Genomic DNA, 25,796 nt, shown 5'->3' with positions numbered 1-25,796 from the left:
ACGGCCAGACAGAAAGACTGAACCAAACCATGGAACAATATCTTGGGTGCTTTTCAACAGCTGCACAAGGTAATTGCATGGACTTACTTCCTATGGCAGAATTTGCCTACAACAAAGCTACACACACACTTGTACTAAACTGGGTCCTTTTTTTGCTCTTCTGATTTTCATAATCCATCCCTTCCTTTTCTGGATCTTTCCGTTATCCACATGCCCAACCATGATGGTTTATTGGAGAACATACACTAAGGACACTTCGCAGCTTCTACTAATCTCGAGGCAACCCGGGCACAAACTAAAAGATATGTACACTGACATTGTCTGTAACCACCAGTATGGAACATAGGAGACATGGTATGGCTCTCTACTCGCCACCTTCCTGCGCACCTGGTTCCCTCTAAGTTGTCACCTCGATTTCTGGGCCCTTCCAAGATAGTTCAACAAATCAAGCCCATGGCCTTTCGCATTTCTTTGCCTCCTTTGTGGGAATGTATCCATTGAGCCTTTCACGTATCATTGTTCAAATGCTTCATCCTAGATTGCTTCCCTGGGCAGACGACTCCGCCTTTGTACGACTCACCAAGGACGCTGGCTTGGAGTACGAAGTGACTTATATCTGTGACTCTCGCTACTACCGTGGTCTTCTCCAATATTTTTTATACTGGAAAGGCTTTGCCCCTTGTGTCTGCCCCTGGGAGCCCACCTGTCATGGTTATGTTCCCACTTAGGTTGGGAAGTTTCTTTTGCTTCATCCTTGGGCGTGGGGTGGAGGGATGCTGACTTGAACACAGTCTGCGACACAGGGTTTGTCCATTTGGCAGTGTTTTAAGCAGGGACAACGGGCTGGCCAGTGCCATCATACCATTTGGAAGCATACCCTACTGGTCTAGCTTATTTAAATATGGCCGCTGTTTCTGTTCTCTCGCAAGAAGAATCAGACCAGACTTTGATCTGTGCACCGCCTCACAATGCTGCTTTGCTGCTCAGATGTTCCCCTTCTCCAGTAAGCTCTTTTACCTGCCTCTGCCCAGTAAATCTGCTTCTCTTGCACCCATCTCCTCCTGCTTCCATATCTGTCTGTGTGCCTGTTCTTGCCATCTGCTGGGAAGTTTCCTGGAGCCTTCACCCTATGGTTTTATTCTGCCAATCTAATCTGCTGCCACCCTCAACCCCCTACTTGAGGTCAATCCTCTGGGAGCTCCTCTTGCCCTTTCGAAGTATTCCTTATCTTGATAGATCATCTCCAGCATGCTGGCCTCGGGAAAAAAAATTTCAGTAGAGGGCGCTGCGCGTCGACGTCCCTCGAGCCGATGTCCCTCGACAGCCTCCGTATCGGCACCAACGTCATCATGCGTATAAATAGACTCTCGCAGCGTCCGTTGCTCAGTTCCGTTTTTCCGCGCTTCGTGGGCCTCGTAATCGCGTTGCTCACTTCGTTAGTCGGAGAATATATTCATTATTCTTCGAGAATAAACCAACTCTTACTCGATGGCCTCCTCATCCGAACCGACGACTCCACGGTCCGGCTTCAAAAAATTTCGAGACTGTGGAAAGAAAATGTCGTTGACAGATCCTCACAGGATCTGTTTGTGGTGCCTGGGATCGGAGCACCAATGTTCGGAGTGCGAGGACTGCATGTCCATGACAGAGAAAGCCTCGAAGGATCGTAAGGGGAAGCTTGAGAGAGGTGAAAAGACATTTAAAACTCCTTCGAAAGTTTCCTCGGTAGAGTCGAGACATTCGTCTCCTCGCCGACACAGGAAACATTCTCGGTCTAGGTCTCGAAGCAGTTCCCACCACTCTTCGCGATCCAAGCATTCAAGTAAGAGACGTCGAAGATCCCCTTCCTCGTCTTCTGTTTCTCCGGAAAGAATCACTTGCCCCACAAAACATCGCTCTCAGGCTGAGTGGGAGGAATTCCGTAAAGGAAGCTTAGCGTCTTCGAGAAAGCGGCCTCGACCCCCTCGAAGACAGCTGAGGGTGATACCCTGGGTGAAGGACCCGAAAAATCTAAACGCCACGAGTCGTTGCACCCGGCGAAAGAAACTACTCGAGAGCGCCACAAACCCTCGAGAAAAGGCACTGTGCCATCGTCGCCAGCGTCGAAGGTCCCTTCGATGCATAAATCTGCGTCATCGGCGCCATTATCGAAGGGCTCATCAACGCATAGGTCGATGGAATCGACGCCGTCTTCGACGCCGAAAAAAGAGCAAACCCACGGCCGTCACTACCTCACAGCCAGTGGTCATACTCAGAGCCTCGAACATGACTTTGAGGTCATTGACAACCTCGAGTAGGATCCCGATCCTCTCGAGTTCTTCAAGGCCACTTCCAATCTTCTCGACGCCTTTTTCGGTGTTTTCGAAGCCTTTAACGTCTGCAACGACGTCGACGATTTCCCAACCAATTATGACAAATTTAGCCCCTTCTGCTCTGGAAATGGGATTTAAGCCATTTCCAAGGTCTGATCATTTCAGACCTTTGTCTTCAATCTATGAAGAAGGGGAGGATTCAGATCAAGAAAGACTCTTTGGGTTGCAGAGATCTGCAACACCAGAACCAGAGGAAAATAGGTTGAAGGACCTTAGAGAACCGTTACATGAGGCACGTGGGTTAGATACTTCCCCAGAAATAGAATTTGCCAAACCAGACCTACGGGAACATGCTGAGACCCCTTACAGAATTTTAATGGCAAGAATTATAGAATTCATGGGTTGGTCTACACCTTCACCTGCATTCCAACAGGATGACCTTACAGACATGTTAGTCAAAGGCCCACAGGAGGATCCTCTGGTTCCATTTCACGCTGCATTACAAAGAAAAATATTGGCTAACTGGGAAACTCCTGAGGTTATTCTGGCGGTTAACAAAAAGTAGCCAAATATAGGGTATCTACTACTGACCCTGAATTTTTGTCTAAACATCCAACTCCAGAGAGTCTGGTTGTCCAAGCAGCAAATGCATCAGGCCGCAGATCGGCATACCCTACTGTTCCAAGATACGACTCTATGGCTAAGAAAGTTTTTTCTGCATGTAGCATGGCGTTGAAATCTATTAACGCTACTTGTACGCTCGCAAGGTTCAGCCATACACTTTGGGAGTGTGCTTCATCAGCGGCTGACTGCCTCCCAGAGGGAGAAGAAAGGGAAGCGTTTCTAAACATCATTAAGGATGGTAAAGACGCAATGTGCGAATCCCTTCAAACTGGCATTGATTCTGCTTACAGCATCAGTAGGGCCATGGCGGCAAGTACTACAACCCGCAGATTTGCGTGGTTGCGTAAATCTGGGTTTGCTCCAGATGTACAAGCCAGACTTTTAAATATGCTCTTTGACGGCTCTTCTTTGTTTGGTAAGAAGGCGGATGACAGCCTAGAAAAGCTAGACATCCAAAGCAGCAGCAAAATCCCTGGGTGCTGCAATCCGCCAAACGCCATTTCGCTCCTCAGGAACCTCATGGAGAGGTAAGTCTTTTCGCTTTTATTCCACATTTGGAAAAGGCAGAGGACAGTCGGTTCAAGGAGGTCAAAGATTCACCCGAGGTGGACGGGGTAAAAATACAAAAGCCGCAGCAGCAGGTACCTCTTTACCCTTGGCACCTGCATCAGCCGCCTCTAAATCACTCTGAGGACGCTCCTCACAAGACACCAGTAGGGGTCAGGCTAGCTCAACATCTAACGGAATGGCAGGCTATTACGTCAGATGCTTGGGCATTGGAGACAGTTGCCCAAGGTTACTGCCTGCCTTTTCTATGCATTCCTCAGTCATCCACCGGGGAACAGCTCTTGGAAAGTTCCAGATCCGCTCCTCTTGCAGGAAATTGTAGACCTACTGGAGAAAGGTGCCATAGATCCGGTACCTGTAGCGGAGAGGAACAAGGGCTGGTACACCCCCCCCCCCCTACTTCCTAATATCGAAGAAGGACGGAGGACTGAGACCTATCTTGGACTTACGAGAATTGAACAAGTTCCTCAGGAAGGACAAGTTCAAGATGGTAACTCTTTCTCAGATCCTTCAGGCCCTCCAGCTCCAGGACTGTCTGGTTTCTCTGGACCTTCGGGATGCTTATTTCCATGTGCCAATCCATCTCAAACACAGGAAATACCCGAGGTTCGCAATTGGCGGCTCTCATTATCAATTTCGAGTTCTGCCATTTGGGCTGACCTCCGCCCCGAAGGTCTTCACCAAGCTAATGTCGGTAGAGGCTGCAAGTCTAAGGAGGGAAGGGATTCACGTCTACCCCTACCTGGACGATTGGCTGATCAGAGCTGTATCTCTGGAACAAGCTCAGATCCAGCTAGATTATGTCTGCCACTTCCTTCACAAACTGGGCTTCTCCCTCAATTTAAACAAGTCATAGATGATACCATCACAGAGACACCAGTTCATTTTGGAGTGGCCCTGGACACTTCCCTGGGAAAAGCCTCGCCAACAGAGGTGAGGGCTCAAGATATTCTGCAGATGGTCACCAAGTTTCAAAATGCCCAACGTCTCCCAGCCTTCGACTTTTTGAGGTTGCTAGGCTTCATGGCATCCTGCATCTCCCTTGTGCCAGAGGCTCGCCTGAGAATGAGATCTCTTCAGTGGGCACTGAGAGCTCAGTGGTCGCAATTCTCAGGGAGAATGACAGACCTCCTTCAGGTTCCGGACAAGGTGGCTCGAGACCTTCAGTGCTGGGCCTGCCAGGAGAACGTCTTTAAAGGAGAACTGTTTTGGCAACCATGGCCGGAGATAACAGTAGTCACAGATGCCTCACTCATGGGGTGGGGAGCACATACCAATGACTTGACCATCAGCGGTCGTTGGTCTCCATCGGAGTCCAGACTACATATCAACCTGTTAGAGATGAGAGCAATCAGGCTAGCGCTGAAGGCTTTTCTGCCATCTGTACAGGGGAAAAATGTCCTGATAATGACGGACAACACAGTGGCCATGCAATACCTCAACAAAAGAGGAGGCGTAGGATCACTGCCACTGTGCAGAGAGGCGATGCAGCTCTGGTTTTGGGCAATCCAAGATGGAATCTCTCCATCGGCAGTTCACTTAGCCGGAGAGAAAAACTTGACAGCGGACGCTCTGAGCAGGCAGAGCACAGTCTCCCACGAGTGGGAACTAGCTCAGGAAGTCCTTCAACAGATCTTCACCCTTTGGGGAACCCCTCAAGTGGATCTGTTCGCCACCAGCATCAAAAGGAAGTGCGATCAGTTTTGTTCAAGGGAATTTCCCCCGAGAGGAGCTCTAGGGGACGCGTTCGTAGTGGACTGGGGGTTTCCACCTCTATACGCGTTTCCTCCAGTACCTGTCATTCCTCAAATGATCAGGAGGTTGAGAAGGTTCCGGAAAACCATGATCCTAATTGCCCCGGACTGGGCCAGGAGAGCGTGGTACCCGGACCTTCTGGACATGTCCATCTGCCCTCCAATTCGTCTTCCACTCAAGGAGAATCTTCTCTCACAGAAGGGAGGTCAGGTTCTCCATCCAGACATCAGAACCCTCAACCTTCATGCTTGGTATCTGAAAGGTTGAGATACAAGGATTAGGATCTCCCAGATGACATCATGGAGGTGTTGCTTTCGGCAAGAAGGCCAGCAACAAAGACTTTATACCGCTGCCGTTGGAACAAATTTTGCAGCTGGGGTAGAGAAAAGAATTTCGACCCCTTTTCATGCGGTACACCAACGGTGTTATCTTTTCTACTCTATTTGGCAAATTCGGGCCTTCAGGTTGGCACTATCAAGGGCTATCTTGCAGTGCTATCGATCTTCAAGCGCACTGCAGATGAACCATTGTATTTCAAGTTACCCTTAGTAATACCATTTCTGAAGGGATTAACCAATGTCTATCCTTCAAGACCATCCCAAGTTCCCTTATGGGACTTAAATTTAGTCTTACATTTCCTGATGGGTATTCCTTTTGAACCACTCCACTCTTGTTCACTAAGGTTTCTCACCCTTAAAACTGTCTTATTAGTGGCATTGACATCTGCTCGGAGGGTGAGCGAATTACAGGCTCTATCTTGTAAACCCCCTCATACAATTTTTCATAAAGATAAAGTTGTCCTACAAGTGAAGCCTAATTTTCTCCCAAAGGTGGTTTCTGAATTCCACATCACTCAGAAGATTACCTTGCCTTCATTTTATCCCCCTCCCCATCCGGGGAAAGAGGAAGAAAGGCTGCATAGGCTGGACCCAAGGCAGGCTTTGAGCTTATACATCAGCAGACTTGCTAGGATTAGGCAAGCAGACCAACTGTTCGGAGGTTACTCAGGGCACAAATTGGGTTTACCGATAACAAAACAGGCCATTTCCAGATGGATTATTTTAGCCATTCTGGAATGTTACAAACTGGCGGGGAAAGAGCCTCCGCAAAATCTTAGGGCTCATTCAACCAGGGGTATCGCAGCCTCTTCGGCCCTCCAAAGAGGGGTACCGATTCGGGACATATGTGCGGCTGCCACATGGTCATCTGCACATACCTTCACAAGATTTTACAACCTGGATTCCTCCTCTAGCCAAGAGACTAGATTTGGCAAAGCTGTGTTGCACTCTGTTCACTCTTGAAGGGAAACATGGCAGTTTTACTCCCACCTCCAGTTACACACCACTGCTATGAGAGTCTATCAAGATAAGGAATACGTCGGAGGACACAATCCCTTCGAAGAACAAGTTACTTCTTACCTGGTAACGTTCTTTCCATGGGATGTTCCTCCGACGTATTCCTCATCGCCCCTGCCATCCATCCCCTCAGTAAAACTTCCCTTGTGGTTACAGCTTACGCTCCTTCTGGGTCACTAAACAATTCATGTAAAACAACTGTTAACGTCAAAACGGAACTGAGTAACGGACGCTGCGCGAGTCTATTTATACGCATGATGATGTCGGCGCCGATACGGAGGCTGTCGAGGGACATCGGCTCGAGGGACGTCGACGTGCAGCGCCCTCTACTGAAAAAAAGATTTCCGAGGCCAGCAAGCTGGAGATGATCTATCAAGATAAGGAATATGTCGGAGGAACATCCCATCGAAAGAACGTTACCAGGTAAGAAGTAACTTGTTCCTCTGTGGTATTCAGAGGTCATGGTGGTGTCTGGAAGGGATCGCCCCTTACCTATTTAAGCCTTGCCTACACACCAAACTATCTCCGACACCCACAGGTGAGAGGACCAGTCTTAAGTCCCTTCATGGTTGATCAATGTGTAGGGTAGTCACAGATTATTTAAGCACATAGAGCAATCGTTTTTGTGGTATGCATTGCAGAAAGGACCCAATTCCCAAGATTTGCCCCCTATTGCCCAATGCATACTTTCAGGACAAGGGTCCCTTAGGTGCCCCTTTGTCAGTGCTCTACTGCCAAGTGATGATAGACCCTGTGGCTCTCATCCCCACACAGCGCCTTTTTTTTGTCGCTATCGGTTGACCATGGCCAACCTCTTCGCATATAGCCATAATCTTTGTTTGGGACATGTTGGAATCATTTTATGTATTTAAGAGTTTTGTGTAGCAGAGCATGTATCCACATGGTTGCCTCAATGTATGTAACGAAACAGTTAATATAGGGGCAGCGGTATTGATTGAATTCTTGTTTTTATCCGTGGTGTGGTGCCTTGGGTTGTTTAGGTGTCCCTCCACTGTTGATGGTGATTAGGGAGGGAACAGGTGTGGGCACGGTCTTATGATGGGTAGGATGGGTGACGAGGCCGGTTTCATGTTGAGGGCTAGGGCAGTCTTGAAAGTGCACCACCAACTGCCAAAATGTTTGTCTTAAAAGGAGGTATATTTCATCATTCCTGAACCATTTGTAGCTTTCTTGCTATCCTCAAGTACTGCCAGTATTATTTCAGATCTTCCGCATCAACTCCCATAAGTTTTTCCTTCACCTTACTTTTCCTTGTGCCAAGTCGCGCAGTAAATAAATCAATCAATCAATTGTACTGATGAGGTTGTTGTAGGTAGATCACAGGTCGGGACCTATTTTATTTCTAACTTTTCGAGGTAGGCCTGTGAAGGCTTTGTGCATTGTCTATAGTGTCTTTAATTGCGTCCTTTGCTTCTCTGATGCAGGAGAAGGGTTTCAAGGCCTTGGCTAAATGGTAGCGTTTCTGGAGATTGATGTACTCTTGCCTTCTTCTATATGTTTGCAGTTTCTAGATTTGAAATTTTGGGAGTCCAATGTTACATGGTGTTGGAGTAGTATAACCTCAAGAGGGAGAGGGATCTAAAACCTTCTATTTGATGGTGTGCGTTAGTGGCAATAACTTTTTGAATGTGTTCAGCCTGCAATTGGTGCATGTGCTCGTATAACATTTATTACAAGGGTGAAAGAAAACCTGGAGCCGAACAAGATATTCCAACGTTTGGCTTTTTTGACTGTTAGAGGTTCCTGCAGCAGGCGATGCCTTGCAAATGGGAGATTTTCAGTGGTGGTGGTACAACTCTGAAGAAGGGTCTGATTTCGATCAATCAAAATAAAAGCAACAGCCTTTTTCCAATGGTTTGTGTGGCATGCATCAGTAGATGTTGGTCTGTTATACTATCTCCAAGTCTGATCTAGGTGTAGTCTTTGCATCTGTGTAACTGTAGTTGGTGAGAATAAAGATTTTCCATAATAACTTACTAGAAATTCTTGATTCTATTAAAGACACGGAGGCGAGCATTATGCTTCTCTTTCTTTTATTAATATATAAATAGAAAGCTCAGCAGCAAGTGTTAATGCACCTTATTGAAAGCGCAGGAGTGCGTGGCAGACAAAAGGTGCATGAAAAACACAAAGAACTTAGTAAACATTAACAAAAACAGTGTAAATCCAAGAAAAACTCCATTTTCCAAGATGCTTCAGGAAAGGTCCAGCAAAGGGTCACTAACATGTGACTTAGTCCACCAATGAATAACTGGCTGTCCATATAAACAGTCATACAAATTATGTCACTTCCTCTTTCGAAAGCTGCGAACTTGAAAAACGGTGAAAAGAAGGGCTGTAGCTGAGGTCATCTCGAGACTGAAGCTGAAGCAGAGCTGATTAGGCAATCAGGAGGGCTTGTCTGGAGCCGCTGTCAGAGAAAAGAAAGTAACTAGAATTAGTTTCTGCATCAGAGAACCCTAGTTCCCCTTACGGGGGTGGGAGAGAAATAGTGTGCTAACTTGACATACGTAAGTCAGTCCAATAAGCAGTAACATTCCCAACAAGTCGCACAATTATAACCCAAAGGTGGTAGCGCTGTTATTTCTCTTGCTGGGCGGGATAATGCTCGCCTCCGTGTCTTTAATAGAATCAAGAATTTCTAGTAAGTTATTATGGAAAATCTTTATTCTATGTCAAGACCGGAGGCTCCCATTATGCTTGTTTAAAGCTTACTTACCACGATAGATGCTGGTTGTTCTAGCGGTTTCAGGTAGAATTCCTTGAATATTGATTCACCTGACCAATCCGCCATTCTCATGATATCTTCTAGGCGTACTCCGACCTGAAATGCTTTGGAAGCCATGGCTCCTCTAACGGAGTGGGCCCCGAAATGCAGGGTATCTATTCCTGCCTGAGCCAGAGTCCAGCGCACCCAGCGTGCTAGGGTTGGAGACGAAACTGCCTTGTGCGGTTTACGCAGGGCTATTAGCAGTTGCCCGTTAGGGGAAGTCCTAAGCGGGGCAGTCTGCTCCTCGTAAACTTTTAAGCATTTAACTAGGCAAAGCTTAGGTTGATCTTTGAAAGCGGGGTACGAAATAACCCTCGAATTACATTTCGTTCTCCTGTGCAAATGGAATACCACCCCATCAGGAGAAAAGGTCCTGGTCGCCAGATCGAGGGCTCTAACGTCAGAGACCCTCCTGGAGGAGACTAAGCAGAGCAGTGTAGTAAGTTTGCCTGACAAGGCAGTCCGAGACAGGTCCTTGTTATGCGGCCATGACAGAAAAAGATTCAGAACCTTGTTGACGTCCCAAAGCTTATCATAGCGAGACGGGGGCGGAATTGTAAGTCTTATTCCTTTAAGGAGTCTGCAGACGAGCTGATGCTCTCCAGCTGGAAGCCCTTGAATGAGATCATGCCCGGCGGAAATAGCCGAGCTGTAGGCGTTAACCGTCCTATAGGCGAGGCCTCTTTCAACTAATGAAGCCAGGAAATTTAGGATTTCCTCTATAGGTGCTGAAACTGGATGTGAACCGTTCCTATGGCACCAGTTACTCCAGGCATTCCAGGAGTTAGAATATCTCTTGAGGGTAGCAGGGGCCCAGCTTTCCTCAATGAGGTTGATTGCCATGGCTGAAATGCCGGGAATCCTCCACCTTGACCTGAAATCCTCCAGGCTGCTAGGTTCAGTGATCCGTTGAGGAGAAGGGGGTGAGGCTGTCCTGACGGATCCAGAAGGAGATCCGGAAATTGGGGTAGAAGGATTGGAAAATCCGAAGAAAGTTCCAGAAGAACTGGATTCCAGGTCTGAGAGGTCCAGACCGGGGTTATGAGGACCAGGTCCGTATGCTCCTGACGGGCCTTCGCCAGGGCCCTCGCTATCATTGTAAATGGAGGAAAGGCATAGTGAATCCCCTGGGTCCACTGCTGTAGGAATGCATCGGTCGCAGCTGCTGCTGGGTCCGGTCTCCAACTGTAAAAGATGGGTAGCTGGGAATTGAGACGGGATGCAAAGAGATCTACAGACATGGGGCCCCATGTTCGCTGGAGGCGGAGAAAGACTTCTCTGTCGAGCCTCCAGTCGCTGAAATCTGTGGAGTGACGGGAGTGCCAGTCCGCCACTACGTTTGTGAGCCCTGGGAGATATTCCGCTGTCACCGAGATCTGATGTTCCAGACAGAAATGCCAAAAGTCCTTGGCTAATTCCGCTAGAGGTCTTGACTTGGTCCCTCCCAGATGATTGATGTACCGTACTGCGGAGATGTTGTCCATCTTTAGTAAGATACAACAACTCGCTTTGCCTCTGGCAAAGGAGCGCACAGCGAAAGAGCCGGCGAGAAGCTCCAGACAGTTTATATGCATTTTCAGCTCCTGAGGTGACCAGAACCCTCCTGTGGCTACAGAGCCGCATCTCGCTCCCCAACCGGAGCGACTGGCGTCTGATTCTATGATAATATCGGAGGTGGATCCGAAAATGGCTCTGCCGTTCCAAGCTTCCATATGAGTGAGCCACCAATTGAGCTCCGTGCGCGCAGAGGTCGACAGTGTCAGACGTTGAGAGTAGGAGAGGCTCCGTCTCAGATGCTGACCCTTGAGCCTTTGCAATTCTCTGTAATGAAGAGGACCGGGAAAAATCGCTTGAATGGAAGACGACGGGAGACCGATTACTCTTGCCAACTCTCGAAGAGATATGAGGTCTCTCTGTAGAAGTCTGCGGATCTCCCTCCGTGTCGCATGTATCTTGGCCACGGGAAGATGAAGTTGCGAGTTCAGGGTGTCCACCAAGAATCCGAGAAATTCTAGATTCTGGGATGGACGGAGTACGGATTTCTCCCAGTTTATGAGGAAACCAAGACTGTGCAGTAGGTCGATGGCTATTCTGGCCTGATGCACTACTAGGGCTTGAGAATGAGCCATGAAGATAATGTCGTCTAGATAGACTATTAATCTTACTCCCAGTTCTCTCAAGCGAGCTACTACGGGTCGCAGAAGTTTGGTAAAGGCCCAAGGCGCTGAGGAGAGCCCGAAGGGTAAACTCGTGCACTCCCAGTCTTGGTTTTTCCAGGAAAATCTGAGATAGCTTATGTGGGCCTGGTGAATAGGAACTGCTAGGTAAGCGTCCTTCAAGTCCAGGCGCACAAGCCAATCGTTTGGCCTCAGGATGTCCCTGAGCATGTGTATCCCTTCCATCTTGAAGTGATGGTAGACAATGAAGTCGTTGAGAGCTCTCAAATGTATAACTGGGCGTACTTTTTGCTTCCTGCGAACCAAGAATATGGGACTGAAGAACCCGCCTTGGCTTGAGCAGGGGCGAATCGCTTGTTTTAGATGTAGACTGCGTATTTCGCCATCTAACGCTTCCTCGTCTGCTATGGACATACCTAATGGTGCAGGACGAGTGGTTTGATGAGGTTGAGCGAAAAACTCTAAGCGCAGGCCGCGCGCTGCGTCCCTGATCCATGCATCTCCTGATAAGGAGTCCCATGCCTGTGCAAAAAGAGCTAACCTCCCCCCTACGGGTGTCTGTGGCGCAGGCGCTACTATGGGTACACTGACCTGTAGTTTGCTGTTGGGCTGGATATCTTGCACTTCTTCTCCATCTACGACCTCTTCCCCGCCCTCTTGAGGGGAAGAAAGTGTCTGAGCGGTCCTGCCAAGAATTGTATTGGTCCCGGGATTGCTGAGGTCTTCGATCAAAGGCGAAGCGGCCGGAGGAGCGACCTCTGCCTCGTCCGGCCCTGGAGAAAACCTTAGTAGCGGAAACCCTTCTGATGGAGGCTTGAGCCTTATCCAAGGCTGTAAAGGTGCAGACGAATTTTGACATTTCTTTCATGAATGGGTCTGCAAAAAGCAGACCTTGGGCTTCTGCTCCTGATTCTGTATCTGCTAGCTCGGTTAGTTTGCCGTCAATTTTGTATAAAATACCTTTACGGCGTTCAGCCGAGATGGCGCAACTGGCATTACCCAGTAGACAGAGGGCTCTTTGCGCCCAACCTGAAAGGATTGTAGGATCAATGGGATCACTAGAATCAATGGCCGCCTCGGCCAGGTCCATAATCTTGGCTAGAGGACCAGTAATGTCCAGGACTCTGTCCTGACAGGACTTCCAAGCGCGGTCGATACCCTTTCTCGGGTCTTTCACATTCTTTCCTAGAAATGTGATCATCTTGGAGTCTAACTCCGGGGTGAGGGCTACCTTTCCAGGAATATTGGGACGGGGGCATTCTGCCTTTAATCTGGCCCTTACTTCCTTATCTAGAGGCTTGTGAAGTCTGTTCATGATGTAATTGGTTGTTCTGGACGAAGGTTCCCAGTCAGAGGATCTGGGGTGCACAAGATCTTCTGGAGCAAACATCCCGCTGGAAGTGGGGGGTTCCTCCGTTACCTTCTTGGGGATGGGGACTGCCACAATCCCAGAGGTAGAGGGTCGCGACCCTATAGTTTGAGAATCCTCATCAGAGGATGAGAGGGGATGGTAGTTATCATAGACCCCTCTATCTTCGTCATCAGTGCCCTGTTGTTCTCCCTCCGGGCTTGAGGGTCTAATACCCCTATTGTCTTCCTCGGGGTAAGAGGGTCTTTCGAGGGAAGGGGAGTCCTTCCTGTCCATGAAGGCTTTTTTAAGCCTGGAGAAGGCGTCTGAGACGGCAGCGGTGGCAGGAGTAGGCTGGCTCGGGGGGGTCATGGAGTCTCTGCTCCTACGAGCCGGAGTACATCCCCCATCTATAAGGTGCTTTCGTTTGCGTGTTTTCTTTTTCCCCGTTGGGGAGGTCTCCTGAAGATGCTCCTCCAAACTGTCTAGGCGCTGCTGGATAGGCAGGAGCATCTCGGATACTGCCTTCTTGATGGTGGTCTCCACTGAGGATCCCAGCACCTTTTTGAGGCTGTCTGCCATTGCCACCTCATCAATGTGATACTCTTCCTCCTCATGATCAGACCAATCCTGATCTGCCTGGGGAAAGTACTGAGCTGCCATAATCAACTTCAAATGCACCTCTTCTTTTTTTTTTTTTTTTTTTTTTTTTAAATAAATGTAAATGCTCTTAGTGGGCAACAGACAGCCTTCTCTCATCCCACTCAATTTCAGACAAGGAAGGTGTGGAGCACGATACCTTGCCGAAAAGAAAATCAATCTGTTTCTGTGGAAGTTGTGACTTCCTTCGATTTAGTTTTCTTTCTTTTTTTTTTTTTTTTTTATATAATGTTGAAAGGAAAGGAAAGGGGGCTCGTAATTGCAGCTGGCGCTCGCTTTCAAAATCCGTTGTGAAAGCAACGGAAATGACAAGCGAGCGCCAGCTGTTTGAGGAAAGGACTCAGGGAGCAGAGGCTCCCTCTAGTGGCCACGGAAGGCCACCGCAGCGAAATGCAGCGAAATGCTCTCCGTGTGCGGCCTTGCCGGGCTCTGTGGGAGTGAAGAGCGAGCCGGAGGCCGCGCACGGAGGGGTGAATAAATTAAAAGGGCCGCTCGCAAACGCGAGGGCTCCTGTCAGCAGCAGAGATCCTCTCGCGGCAGCGAAGCTGCTAACGCGGAGGATCGAGTGAAATTGACAGACAATGAAGCGCGTTACGCGCGCGCGTACTTATTATATTTACGAACGCTAAATAAAATATGTAAATATATCATTCACCTTATTAAAATATATTTAAATATATTTAAATTAAAATAATTTTTTTTTTTATATAAACAAGGAGATAAAAAATGGGTACTTATCTTTGCTGTGAGCAGCAAGAAAGAGAAAGTGACATAATTTGTATGACTGTTTATATGGACAGCCAGTTATTCATTGGTGGACTAAGCCACATGTTAGTGACCCTTTGCTGGACCTTTCCTGAAGCATCTTGGGAAATGGAGTTTTTCTTGGACTTACACTGTTTTTGTTAATGTTTACTAAGTTCTTTGTGTTTTTCATGCACCTTTTGTCTGCCACGCACTCCTGCGCTTTCAATAAGGTGCATTAACACTTGCTGCTGAGCTTTCTATTTATATATTAATAAAAGAAAGAGAAGCATAATGGGAGCCTCCGGTCTTGACATAGAATTAATGAGTTTGGTAAGTGACTGATGTAAATGTTGTACATGAACTCAAGATATTTTGGTTCCATGTGATAATGTCCCAGCAAAAATATCGTCTGATAAAATGTCGCCAAAAAATGGCAGTGGATTTATAAAGTCGCTTCAGCCTTTTCCCGGCGACCATATATATGGTGATAATAGTACCGGATATTTTGAATCAAAGCATAATGGACAAAAAGGAATCTGCAACTTCTGACAAGGGAATCTATTCATTCTAAGGTTATTGCTGTCATTTCTGCCCAATTGCAGAGGCCTTTGATAACCCCTAATAATGCAATCAATAGTTTTGATCATATTCCAGTCAGGGCCTACTCTGTCCCTCTTGCTGGCTTCAAAGCTAATCCGCATTCACTAACAATATTGTGGTTCTTCAGGTGCCCCTAGAGTTATTTAGTTAACTCCCTCTGCATGATCATATTTATGAAGGGTAGGTTAGACATTGGGTTTTGGTTGGCGTGTAAGATAAGCATGTTATTTCCAGTATTCTTATAATGGGTTTTTAGAGAGTCCGGGATCCTACCCTCTGATAAGCATGAGTTTCACAGTTGAGAGATTTACGGGGCAAGTCTGCTGATGAAGCGCCTTCATCCTGGAGCCCTCACATGGTTCCCTTGGCTGGTTCAAACCCTTGATTTGTCTTGCAGAGATGGGGTGTCGGGGCTCGCAAAATCTAGCCCACTACCATTGGCAAGAAGTTTTTATGAAGTGCGAGTACCATTTTCATGATACTCAACCTTGCTGGCGAGTATGGGGATGTTAAACCTATTTTTCATTCACTGCAAACACACTTTCTTTGCAGTAAATGACTTCATTGTACCAAATATGAAGTGTGTTTATGGCGACATGCACCATTTTTACAAAAAGCACTGGTAAATATTTTGTCACCAGTCCTCTTGGGGCAAGTGCATTTCTCTTAGGTCAAGCATGTAAACTATGGAACTTGCCCTCCAGGTCTAGTGGGATTTTTAAGAATTTGCAAGGCCTGGATGGTCAATCTGAAGGATCCAGAGTTATGATAGTGACGACGGTGAAGTAATCTGGGTGACTGGAGATGCATGCCATTTGTCCATAGCTTTTCTTATAGCATTTCTGACTTTTGCGTATAAGACATTTTGGAGGCCTTCACACTGTTCTCCTGGGACTAGGCTAGCTTTCAGATGTGCTCTAGGCCCACTTAATCTTGCTTCTAAAATGGGCCTTGTAGGCCTGTTCAAAATCAGTACGATAGGCTCTCTGTTGAATTTTGAATTTAATCCATTCCATCTCTGATGGATTTAAGTTTTCTTTTGTCTTGTTTCATTAAGGCTAGATGGGTAGTGAACAGTTTTTTCCCAAGACATTATTTTCCCTGATGGGCACATACCTATCTAGTTTGGAGGATATTTTTCTGATGAGCATTATTCGAGTTAAGGCCTCCTGCTGATGGCGCTACTTTTGTTGTAGGTTTTCTGCGTAGGCGTGCTCGTTGGCTTGACAACTGATTTTACTTCAATTGGAATCTGGCTGGAAGTGATCATCAGGTGGGAGTTATTTTAATGCAGCCACCATACATGTTTTGTGAGAATTAACTCCAGCACATGATTCCCTGGTCTCTCAGGGCGTTTGTAACTTGTACAAGTACCAGCAGCTCAAAAACTCTGTGGGAGTTCCAAAGCTTATTAACTGTACTACCATCAACAAGTTAGTCATTCAATATGAATTTTTCAATCATTCATTTTTGATCTTTGATCCCCAGTAACCAAATGCTACATCGACAGACACAAGGTTCCAAGTTAGTGTTAAAGTAGCAACTTGTAGGCTGGCTATAAGGAACCCTTTTCCTGGACATATGTGGCTGCAAAGCTAAATTTACAGGGAAGGAGTGATTGTCAGGTTATTCACAACACAAGCGATGAGCCTAATGTTCTCATTCTGGACCATGTGGGTACGTATATTTCACTGCTTATATGAATATATTCTGCCTACGCTAGCCTGTATGGTAAAGAACAGTGCATTTAGTTTAGCATACTCTCAGTGCTGGCTTTGTGTATCGAGATCACTATCAGTGGTCTGAGGAAAGAGGGTCTGTACTTCTTCACTGTTCATTTTTAAGTTCTGTAATGCTGCTCTAGGATTCCAGGACAGGTCTGTGGGGTGGAGGGTCACTTGAAATATTTAGGTCCAGAGAGTGCTGAAAAACAGTTGGAACAGAATCTGGATAAAAATCAATGGAACAAGTGAGGGGCAGGTGACGCAGCAAAGATTACCCCACAGGAAGGACATATCCAAGAATAGGCTACACAGAGGTGTAAAGTGCTGTTAGATGCAGCAAGAGTATGGTATTTACCAGTGACAAATGGAAAAAGTGCATCTATCAGTAACAAACAGAACAAGGTCTTGTGGGCACTCACATTCACACACAGCGGGACACACTTCTTAATCCTTAACTGCTCTGTGCTGTACGTTTGACATTTGCTGCTCACCTGCATTGTTGCCATTACACTCACAATGCTGCACACCAACCTGCTAATTTCGCTGCACTCAGTTTGACATATCTCCTTAGCAGATGGAACCGGAGCTCCCCCAACGCTCAGGGGACCTCAGTCACTGGATGAGCACACAAGGAATGGTGAGCTTGCCTTGCAGGGCACAATTGGTGTTGGGTGGGACTCTGTAGATGAAGAGCGCAGTGTTTGTGGTCGTCGCATTCATTTGAGAAATCATGCGACTGATAAGAGCCTGTCCAAGACTCTTAAGGCAGGGATCTGCAACTTTTGGCTTCCAAGGCGTTTTCGACTAAAATTCCCATCAACCCTTTCCAGCATGGTTAATGGCAAGGGATAATGGGAGTTTTAGTGCAAAATATCTGGCATTCCACAGGTTGTAGAACCCTGCTCTAGCGATCACTCGCATAACAATCATCCCCCACAATCTCTCTGCACCAATACTCACTCACATCTGCTTTCAGCAAAATGCAGACTTCCTCAAATACTGCTCTGTTTCGGAGGTGGCTTTGTGGGTTTCTGCTTGGGTATATCTGGCAACTCATTGTTAATCCCTTGTGCCCATCTGACAAAGAGTTTAAATACCCTGTAGCCATGTGCTAACCCTGTGTCCATCCGGCCCTGGAGGTGCCAAGCTCTGTATCCATGTAATAGTCTTAAGAGCCATATGATCGTAGAGGTGCCATGGTCTGTATCTAAATGGTAAGCCCCTGTACCTGTCCCATCCTGGTGGTGGGAGGCTTTATTTACTGCTGTGCTTATCATGCTATTTGCTTTAATTGATGGGTTATATTTGTGTGGGAGATGTCTTGAAGATGGTGCATGAGTGTCCCTGTATTCGTTTTGAGGGCTATGAGAGAGATATTGATAGTCTTTTGCTTGAGTACACTCTGCATTGTTGTCTGTGGAGTTTGTTTGGATGCGTGTCTGCAGTGTGTTTCTGTGGATTTTCTGTGTGTGTGGCTACCGTACAGTGACTGTGGTATGTTTGTGTCTATGGTGCAGACACTGTGGTGTATTTACGTGCATGTGTGTTGTGTGCGTCTGGGGCGCTTCATTGTAGGTCAGAGGATAGATTGCAGTTTTCAAAAACTTTCCTTCATATGCCATTTACTTTCTTTCCCCAGATACCAGTCACGCAGGCTTGTATGATGGATGATATTGAGAAGTGGCTGTCCGTAGATGTGGTAAGTGGATTTTGGCCAGGTTTGGGGTAGCACAGGCATTAATGGTATGTGGGAGGGTGAGCTGGAGGAAAACCTTGTAGTTACTCTCCCCAAGATCAGTGCGCAGACTGAGCAATCCAATATTTGAAGAGGGGTGGCTGAATCTCCGCATGATTAGATGGTGTTAACAGAAGTCCCCTGGTTTTAGATGGCACACAGAGACTGCTCCTGGGTTTAAATGGTGATGACAGGAAGGCCTTTTGCTTTAAATGGTGTTCATTGATGGTGTTCAGGTTTATCTGGTATTGACTGGTGGCTTGTATGTGCACATGTAGCATCATTAAAAACTGATTACATGTTTTACACTAGTGTTTGTGTGTGTTGTATTATAGGGTGATAAAAGCCGCCCTATACTTAAGGTAAAGCCTGTGTACATAGACTTCCCCCCCCAAATTCTTTTGCTAATAACATTTCACTCGCTGGACAACTTTGGATGAAAGTTTCCAAAAAGTGTGCCTCCCTCCCCCCACCCCGAAATGGTAATTTTGGGTTAAATGTGTTAAAAGATTAAAAGGGTATTCATGAAACAAAAAATGCAGTTTTTAGCCTAAACCCGCTCATTATCCCATAGAGAAAAACTGCATTGTTTTTATCTTGTTAACAGCCGGGGCATGAAAATCACTGGACGGCTTTGGACCAAATAAGAAACAACTTGGGAACAAAGCATTGCGATCATTTCCTTTTCTGGTTTTGGGTAAATCTGTCCAGTAGTTTTTAAAATATTCAACAGAGAAGGGGTTGCCTCGGCTCACAAAATCTTTTATATATCTCCCATGGTGCTTTGCAGCATAAGGGCTGAGAGGATTTCCAGAAATGAAATACGCCCTTTTTTTTCTTTTCTTGTTGCAAGTTATTTCTGCAATACCGATGGATGCAGAAAAAGAAAAATGCTGAAAATGCTATTTGGAGAATGAGAAATGATCCAATGGCATCAGGATAGACTAGTGGAAGGAGGAAAGTCTTTTGGGGAGCCAGTTACTGGTAGAACATTTTTGGTTTATCGCGTAATCTCTCAATATTACTGCAGCAACGCTGAAAGACCCGTTCTCAAAAGAAACTATTACACGAACCGAAGTGTGATTGGGAGTCGGAGGGGTTATTGGGTCAGAGAGGGGAAAAGCAATTGAAGACAGTGAAGTGAAGACCAAGAAAAGGAGGGGGACACATGGTGGAGTGCATGTAAGGATGGGGGAGACGTTTTTGCATTATTGCTTGAATTGGCACAATACTAGGCTGCTTTGGGGATCGGAAGTTATTTCTGGGGAAATCGCGGAAATAAAGAGCAAAAATCTTGTTTTTACACCTGCAGAAATCAAATCTAGGCGTAGGGGACAATGGGTCTTTGGGAACAATTTATGGGTGTAACATGCACAGTGGCCACGGCCGAAGGCCATGGCTAGTGGGGCCCACAGAAACTAGTATAACAAAACCCTTGAAATTCAGTGAAAAAACATTTGTTGAGAGGGCTATGGTGATCAGCTTTAACACAAGATGTGTGGCCAGTTTACCTGGATACCTGGCCATATCACAGCAACACTATTTTTAAATGCAAACTCCAACCAAGTTGAATCCACCTTTGTATGCAGAAACATGCTTTTCAAATGTTGAATCGCTTTCTTGCACATGGGATCCTCTGTACAGGTGATGACACGCAATGGTGGCATCATAGTTAAAGTGGCGCAGATGGGATTGAGATGGGATTAGTAATGGTGTGATGGGAAGACTGAAGTTGTGTAATTGGGTACTTTGACAAGGAAAAGTAAGTCGGGGTAGTTGGGGACTGTGATGAGGAATGGCAAGGCATGATTAGAGGGGGACTGTCATGAGAAAGGCTGAGTTGGTACACAATAATTTACCTGCAGTTGTAAGAAAGAGAAGGACCGGCTGACAATAGAGCTGGCACAAGGAGGTATACCGAGCGTTTTGATTTATTAGTAGTTGTGTAGTGTAAGTTAACTCCCACTTGGTAGTTTTACCTGAAAACCATGGGGAATGTGGCAGGAAACTCTGGGGGACACATGGTGGAGTGCATGTAAGGATGGGGGAGACGTTTTTGTATTATTGCATGATACTCTGTTCTAGAATATAACCAGTGACTGATATTTTTAAGACTTGATGGGTCCTGAAGAAAGTGGGAGAGAGAGAGAGACACTCATATAACCCACTGATAACAGTTGACTGTTTTTGTTGGTGGTGTCCAGGAAGAAGTTGGACACCCAGTTTCTAATAATTGGTTTTTAGTGTTTTTAAATACAGATGAGTAGGGAGCATTAAAGTTTGGAACTCCTTTCTGTGCTTAATTTTCCAGCATTTAACCTGCAAATCTTTTATAACCCTCGTTTGGTATATATTAATGTCTGCCTAATTGGTCAGATTTCAGATCTAGGGCGAGTATCTCGTCTATCCCCTTACCCTAGACTGGTGGCACACCAGCACTGCCTAGGGACAGGAACCCAAGTAGGGCCAATAAGTCTGGTTGGACGGACATGAGCGATTTGTTTTATTTGGCAAGGCGTAAGTAAGTAGTGTGGACCTTTTACTCTTTTTTGTGTTAAACACAAATACACCTTCCACATTATAAACACAACTCCATTTAAGGGCTACCTATAAATATGAACTTTAATTTTTTTTCAAAGGGAATACCCCGATTGCTGCGAAAATACTGTGACAAAGATGGACCTGCTGATATGAGATCTACATTCATGAGCAATATCTATGCCTTGGACTATTGAAATCGAGAATTAACAAAAAAGGGAAGATATGAGGACATTATCTGAACCGAGAAGTCCTGCTACGAATTATTCAGCCGATAATGAGGCGAGGAAGAGTACATTGAACAAATAGACCAAGAACCACATATAGACCCAATACAATAAAAACTGCATCTTAATCTTCCAATAAAATTATTTTATGTGAAGGGAGGATGTTAACACTACAAAAGGCATTGATAAGTGCACTCTTTTGGAAAAGGTTTAATAAAAACAAGCAACAGATGGACTATTTTCCCTCTGATTTGCAAAGGCACATGGACGGTATGAAATTCAAGAGGCGATTGGTTCATAGACACACGGATCAGGAATCACACACACATGTCTATACTGCAGAAATCATTACATTTACTTATTGCAACACGTGCACTTAATACACAGACGCTTACTACATATAAAATATGGATATACAAATGCTCTCACATGCACCTACGACAGGTGCACCTATGACACATGCTCTTAAGCACACTCTTAATACACATGCTCCTACAACACATGCTCCTATACCATTTGCTCCTATAACTCACGCTCCTGTAATAGATGTTCCAATGACAAGCGCACCTTCTACACACACGCCTACTACACATGACATCTGGACGCCGGACACATGCTCTTATGATGCATGTTTCAACCACACACCCTCAATGAACTCTTACGATGCACGCCCCTTAGGACGCTCACCCCGTAGGAAACATGCCCTGTATGATACACTCCCCTATGACGTGCTCCTACCAGACACGCTGCTATAACCATGCACTCCTATAACGCATTTTCCGATCACAAGAGCACCCACTACATGCACGCATATGACACAACATATCTCACAACACATGTTCTAACCAAACACACTTTTAGGATGCACACTCTAATGACACACACTCCTGCAACACATGCTCCTATGATCCGTGCAGCTACTGCACATGTTCCTACTAAACACACACACTACTACGACACAGGCTCCTATGACACACTCTTACACCACATACTCTTACCACGCAGGCACCTACAGCATGCACTGCAATACAGTTGGTACATTACAGAATAAACATTTCCTGAAATGTCACATAAAAGGCAAGTCATAGCTGTCAGTTTACAGCTGATGGCATAAATAGACACTTTTCACATGAACTGTTACAAGAGCAGAATGAGTTTCACAGTTCGTACATTACACCGATCACATCTGAAAACTATCAGTCAGGGCTGATTTTGATGTTACTTCTCAGTGGATCTAATAAATGTACATGTTCCATACGAAGTTTACCAACGGGCGTATAATTTTCGCAGTTCATAGATCATACAATTTACATCTTTTAAAAATGGACAGGAAAGGACTTACTATGATGTACTTTTTAAAGGAGCTGTAAATTGCATAAAAGTACGAAATGCCCGTCGATTACTGACTGCAGGTCTGCAGACAACGCTGCCTGCTGTTTCCTCTGCTCTCCAAGCAACTTTCATGGACTTCTCTGTGTTCTTCTGTTAACTGCTGGGTATATCTTCAATCCCGTTCAAGCTTTCTTCGATTGATTTCAACCATCCTAATTTAGTGTATTTTAACTATACACATTTACTTTTATCTAAACAGTTACCCTAAACCACACCCCCCTCACGTGGGTGGCCTACTTGAACCAGGATTCACGCGCGCGCGTGCCCGCTCGAGTACTGACTGCTAACTGCTGTGCCACAGTGCAGCATGTCAGCTCGAAACTTGGGACTCGGTAGGCACATCCCTTCCTTGGAATCTTATCCAGCTATTATCAAAGGGTTAATCCTCTGAATTTGAGTGATTTTCAACTAGTTCTGCGTTTATACAATACAGCGCCAAAATGAATAGGCTTACCGCGGGCATGCCCCGCCCCCCAAACCACACGATGCAACTACACCTTTTCCTGCAATCTCCAAAGAACGCAAATTCGAACAAACCAACTTCAAATACCCCAAAGAACATCGGATTTTCTCCTGATATCCGCACCTTCCTTTTGAATAGTGAGCCTGTTCGAATTTCTGACTTAAATTTGCGAGTATTGAACAACGAACGCTCCTTTCCAGTTCCTTTTCGACCCCCCTCTGAATCTGACGGAACTGTGCATCAGCCTTCAAACCCGTTATCGGACACAACAATGCAAGGATGCACTTTGTCTGCTAACAGTCTGATTGCTGCTGATATGTTTCACATGCTGACCTATTTACCTGAGTTTTCGTGGATTTTCAGGAGCTTAATTCTGGGCAGCCTGCTCAAACCTTTGCACCAATTACCCTATATTCCCAAATCTTAGCTCCCCTGAAGCAAACCAATGAAACTGAAAATTGTCTGTCTCATTCTAAGCCCAAATTGCATAATTTAACCTTGCCTCTTCCTACACCCTCCTCTCACTCTACTCAATCACATGTAAGCCCAGCTACTCTAGGTGTCACTCCGGTTGTTAATTTACCTCATATCATGGCTGAATATTCAGCTCTTTCAAACTCCCCTGAGTTATATCCCACGGATGCACCAGAAGACATTATTTCATCTGGAGAATCTGATTCATCCCTAGTAGCCTAATTTTCCAAACCAGTTCCACGTCCTTCATTTGGATTTCCTTCAAACTTCAATCTTGTCCTTGAGTTGGCCTTAGCAGCCATAAATACTAGCATTCTTTCATTGACAAAACTATTTGAAGGACTTGATCTTAGATTTGCTACTCAAAATGAATCGTTTCTTCTGCACTGTAAACTAGACTGGTTGGCCAACAACAATGCGACTCTTTCTAATAGAGAAAAGACTGCTTTTTGTATTCCATCTGATTCAGCAGACATTCAAAATGTGATATCTTTGGAGATGCCACAGGTCCAGTGTGAAAGCATAACATCACCAGTCATACCCGATTCTGTTAAATCGCCTCAAAGTGAGCCTGCCAAGTGTGAATCCGCTGACTACCTCATCATTGAAAAACCACTGTACAACCTCTTTTCTAGACCTTCTCAAAACAAAAGAAGAAAAGGCAATTGAAAACGTACATCACAGAGATTCAATGATTCTAACCCTAATCAAAATATTGAACAAAGGAAAAATAAAAATTCCCAAAATTCCTCTTCTCCTTTAACTAAAAATTCCAAATCCAAAAGCAAAAAATTTGTAGCGAATCTATCCTCCCCCTCGCAAGTGCCTGTTAACTCTGCTGACGTCTCGACTATATCTCCACTAAATCATCCGGAGGTAGTTCCAGAAGACGCAAGTCACCTTGTTCCTGTCAATGGCATCTCCATAGGTAAGACTTCTGATAAGTCAATACCTGTATGTAATGCATTTCAAGCAAATTGTGGAACCTCTAACCAGGCAAATTTGAATTCTCCAGCATTGGATCTTTCATGGATTCACATGCTTTGAATATTCCCCGTCGTCAGGCTGGGAATCCCCGGTACATTATATAGACCCTTTCCCGTAGGAAAACTTTTTCGACGCTTATGCGTCCTATCCACCTCGTTTTGTATCATGCGTGCCCGTGCCGTCAGGACGTCATGATATAAATACAGGCCCCGCCCCCGCGCTCCCTCAGATTTCAACCGTCTTTCAAAGCAGTGGGATCTTCGTGTTACTACTAGTGATAACTAGATTGTTTTTTTGTCTGTTTCGCGTAAGCGAAGTTCAAATCTGGAGAATTATGTCTGGAAAGGCGTTATTTCGCCCATGTGCAACCTGTGGCCTCAAAAAGGTTTATGAAGGAGACGGCCACATGGACTGTATCTACTGTCTCCACCCGCACCACACGGCGGATACATGTGAGATATGCCAGGGTTTCTCCCAAAAAACCCTTAAGGACCGTAAAAGAAGGCTGGTCGACTGGCTTAATGACGGAGCGGGTTCCTACCCGGCTTCGGAAGTTGGCTCCACGGCCTCCAGGAGCAAGTCGGAGCCTCCATCGAAGAAGGTGCGGCCAGCAGAAATTCGCCCTGAGGACAAGCATAAGGGGAAACATGCTGGATCCTCCTCATCTCATAAAAAGCCCTCCTCCTCCTCATCATCTAAGACGGAGAGGCTGGCGCTGTCTAAATCCTCCTCAGGGGACCGTCCCAGGTCTTCCGTGAGTCGAGAAGCTTCAGCCGGGAAGTCGGCATCAAAATCGACAACGAAGTCTAAAGGCTCGACGACGACGACTTCCTCGTCGACCTCGGTGTCATTGACGATGCCTATTACCGTTCAAGCAGCAGCGGTTGGGATTCCTTCGTCGACGGAAACTCAGTCTATGGCTTGGCTGCCTGAGGTCTATGACCCGATCCCCCCTGAGGTCTTACTGCAGCCAGACACGGCCTGCTCGGCGGAAGGGGAAGGTGACATGGTTCTGCAGCCATTGGATTTAGGCTTACGGCCTTCCACGTCGACGACGACGGCGACGAGTGCGAGCGGGGGTATGGTACCTATATCATCCACGTTGCTGAACCCCCAGACAGTTTTGTCTCTGGATGTGCTTAATACTCTTCAGAAGCTACTACAGCGGCTGGATACCCAGTTCCCTCAACCTGGGACGTCATCGTCACTTCTGTCTGTACCTTCCGTCGACGAGCAAACTTGTACGGCTCGCTCGTCGACGAATCACCCATCGGCTCCCCAGGCGGTAAAAGATCGTCCTCGAGCTCAGGAGGAGGGTGA

The 25,796-nt window shown here is 46.1% G+C and overlaps 1 protein-coding gene across 3 annotated transcripts in view; it reads left to right on the top strand.

The window, feature by feature from the left end:
- The window catches only part of TOM1 (target of myb1 membrane trafficking protein), an 837,238-nt gene that overhangs the window by 727,406 nt on the left and 84,036 nt on the right, over positions 1 to 25,796 (top strand). Inside the window, exons 13-14 of one of the 3 annotated variants that reach the window (XM_069653063.1) lie at positions 17,232 to 17,297; positions 18,300 to 18,359. In XM_069653063.1, coding sequence (XP_069509164.1) covers positions 17,232 to 17,297; positions 18,300 to 18,359 — 126 coding nt within the window. The remainder of the gene's footprint in view (positions 1 to 17,231; positions 17,298 to 18,299; positions 18,360 to 25,796) is intronic. The other 2 variants (XM_069653061.1, XM_069653062.1) reach the window with 2 other exon arrangements.

Source organism: Ambystoma mexicanum, chromosome 3q (assembly GCF_040938575.1).
Source record: "Ambystoma mexicanum isolate Mex_15411 chromosome 3q, UKY_AmexF1_1, whole genome shotgun sequence".
NCBI lineage: Eukaryota > Metazoa > Chordata > Amphibia > Caudata > Ambystomatidae > Ambystoma > Ambystoma mexicanum.
Note: the sequence above shows the minus strand (reverse complement) of the source record. Positions and strands in the feature narration are given on the sequence as shown.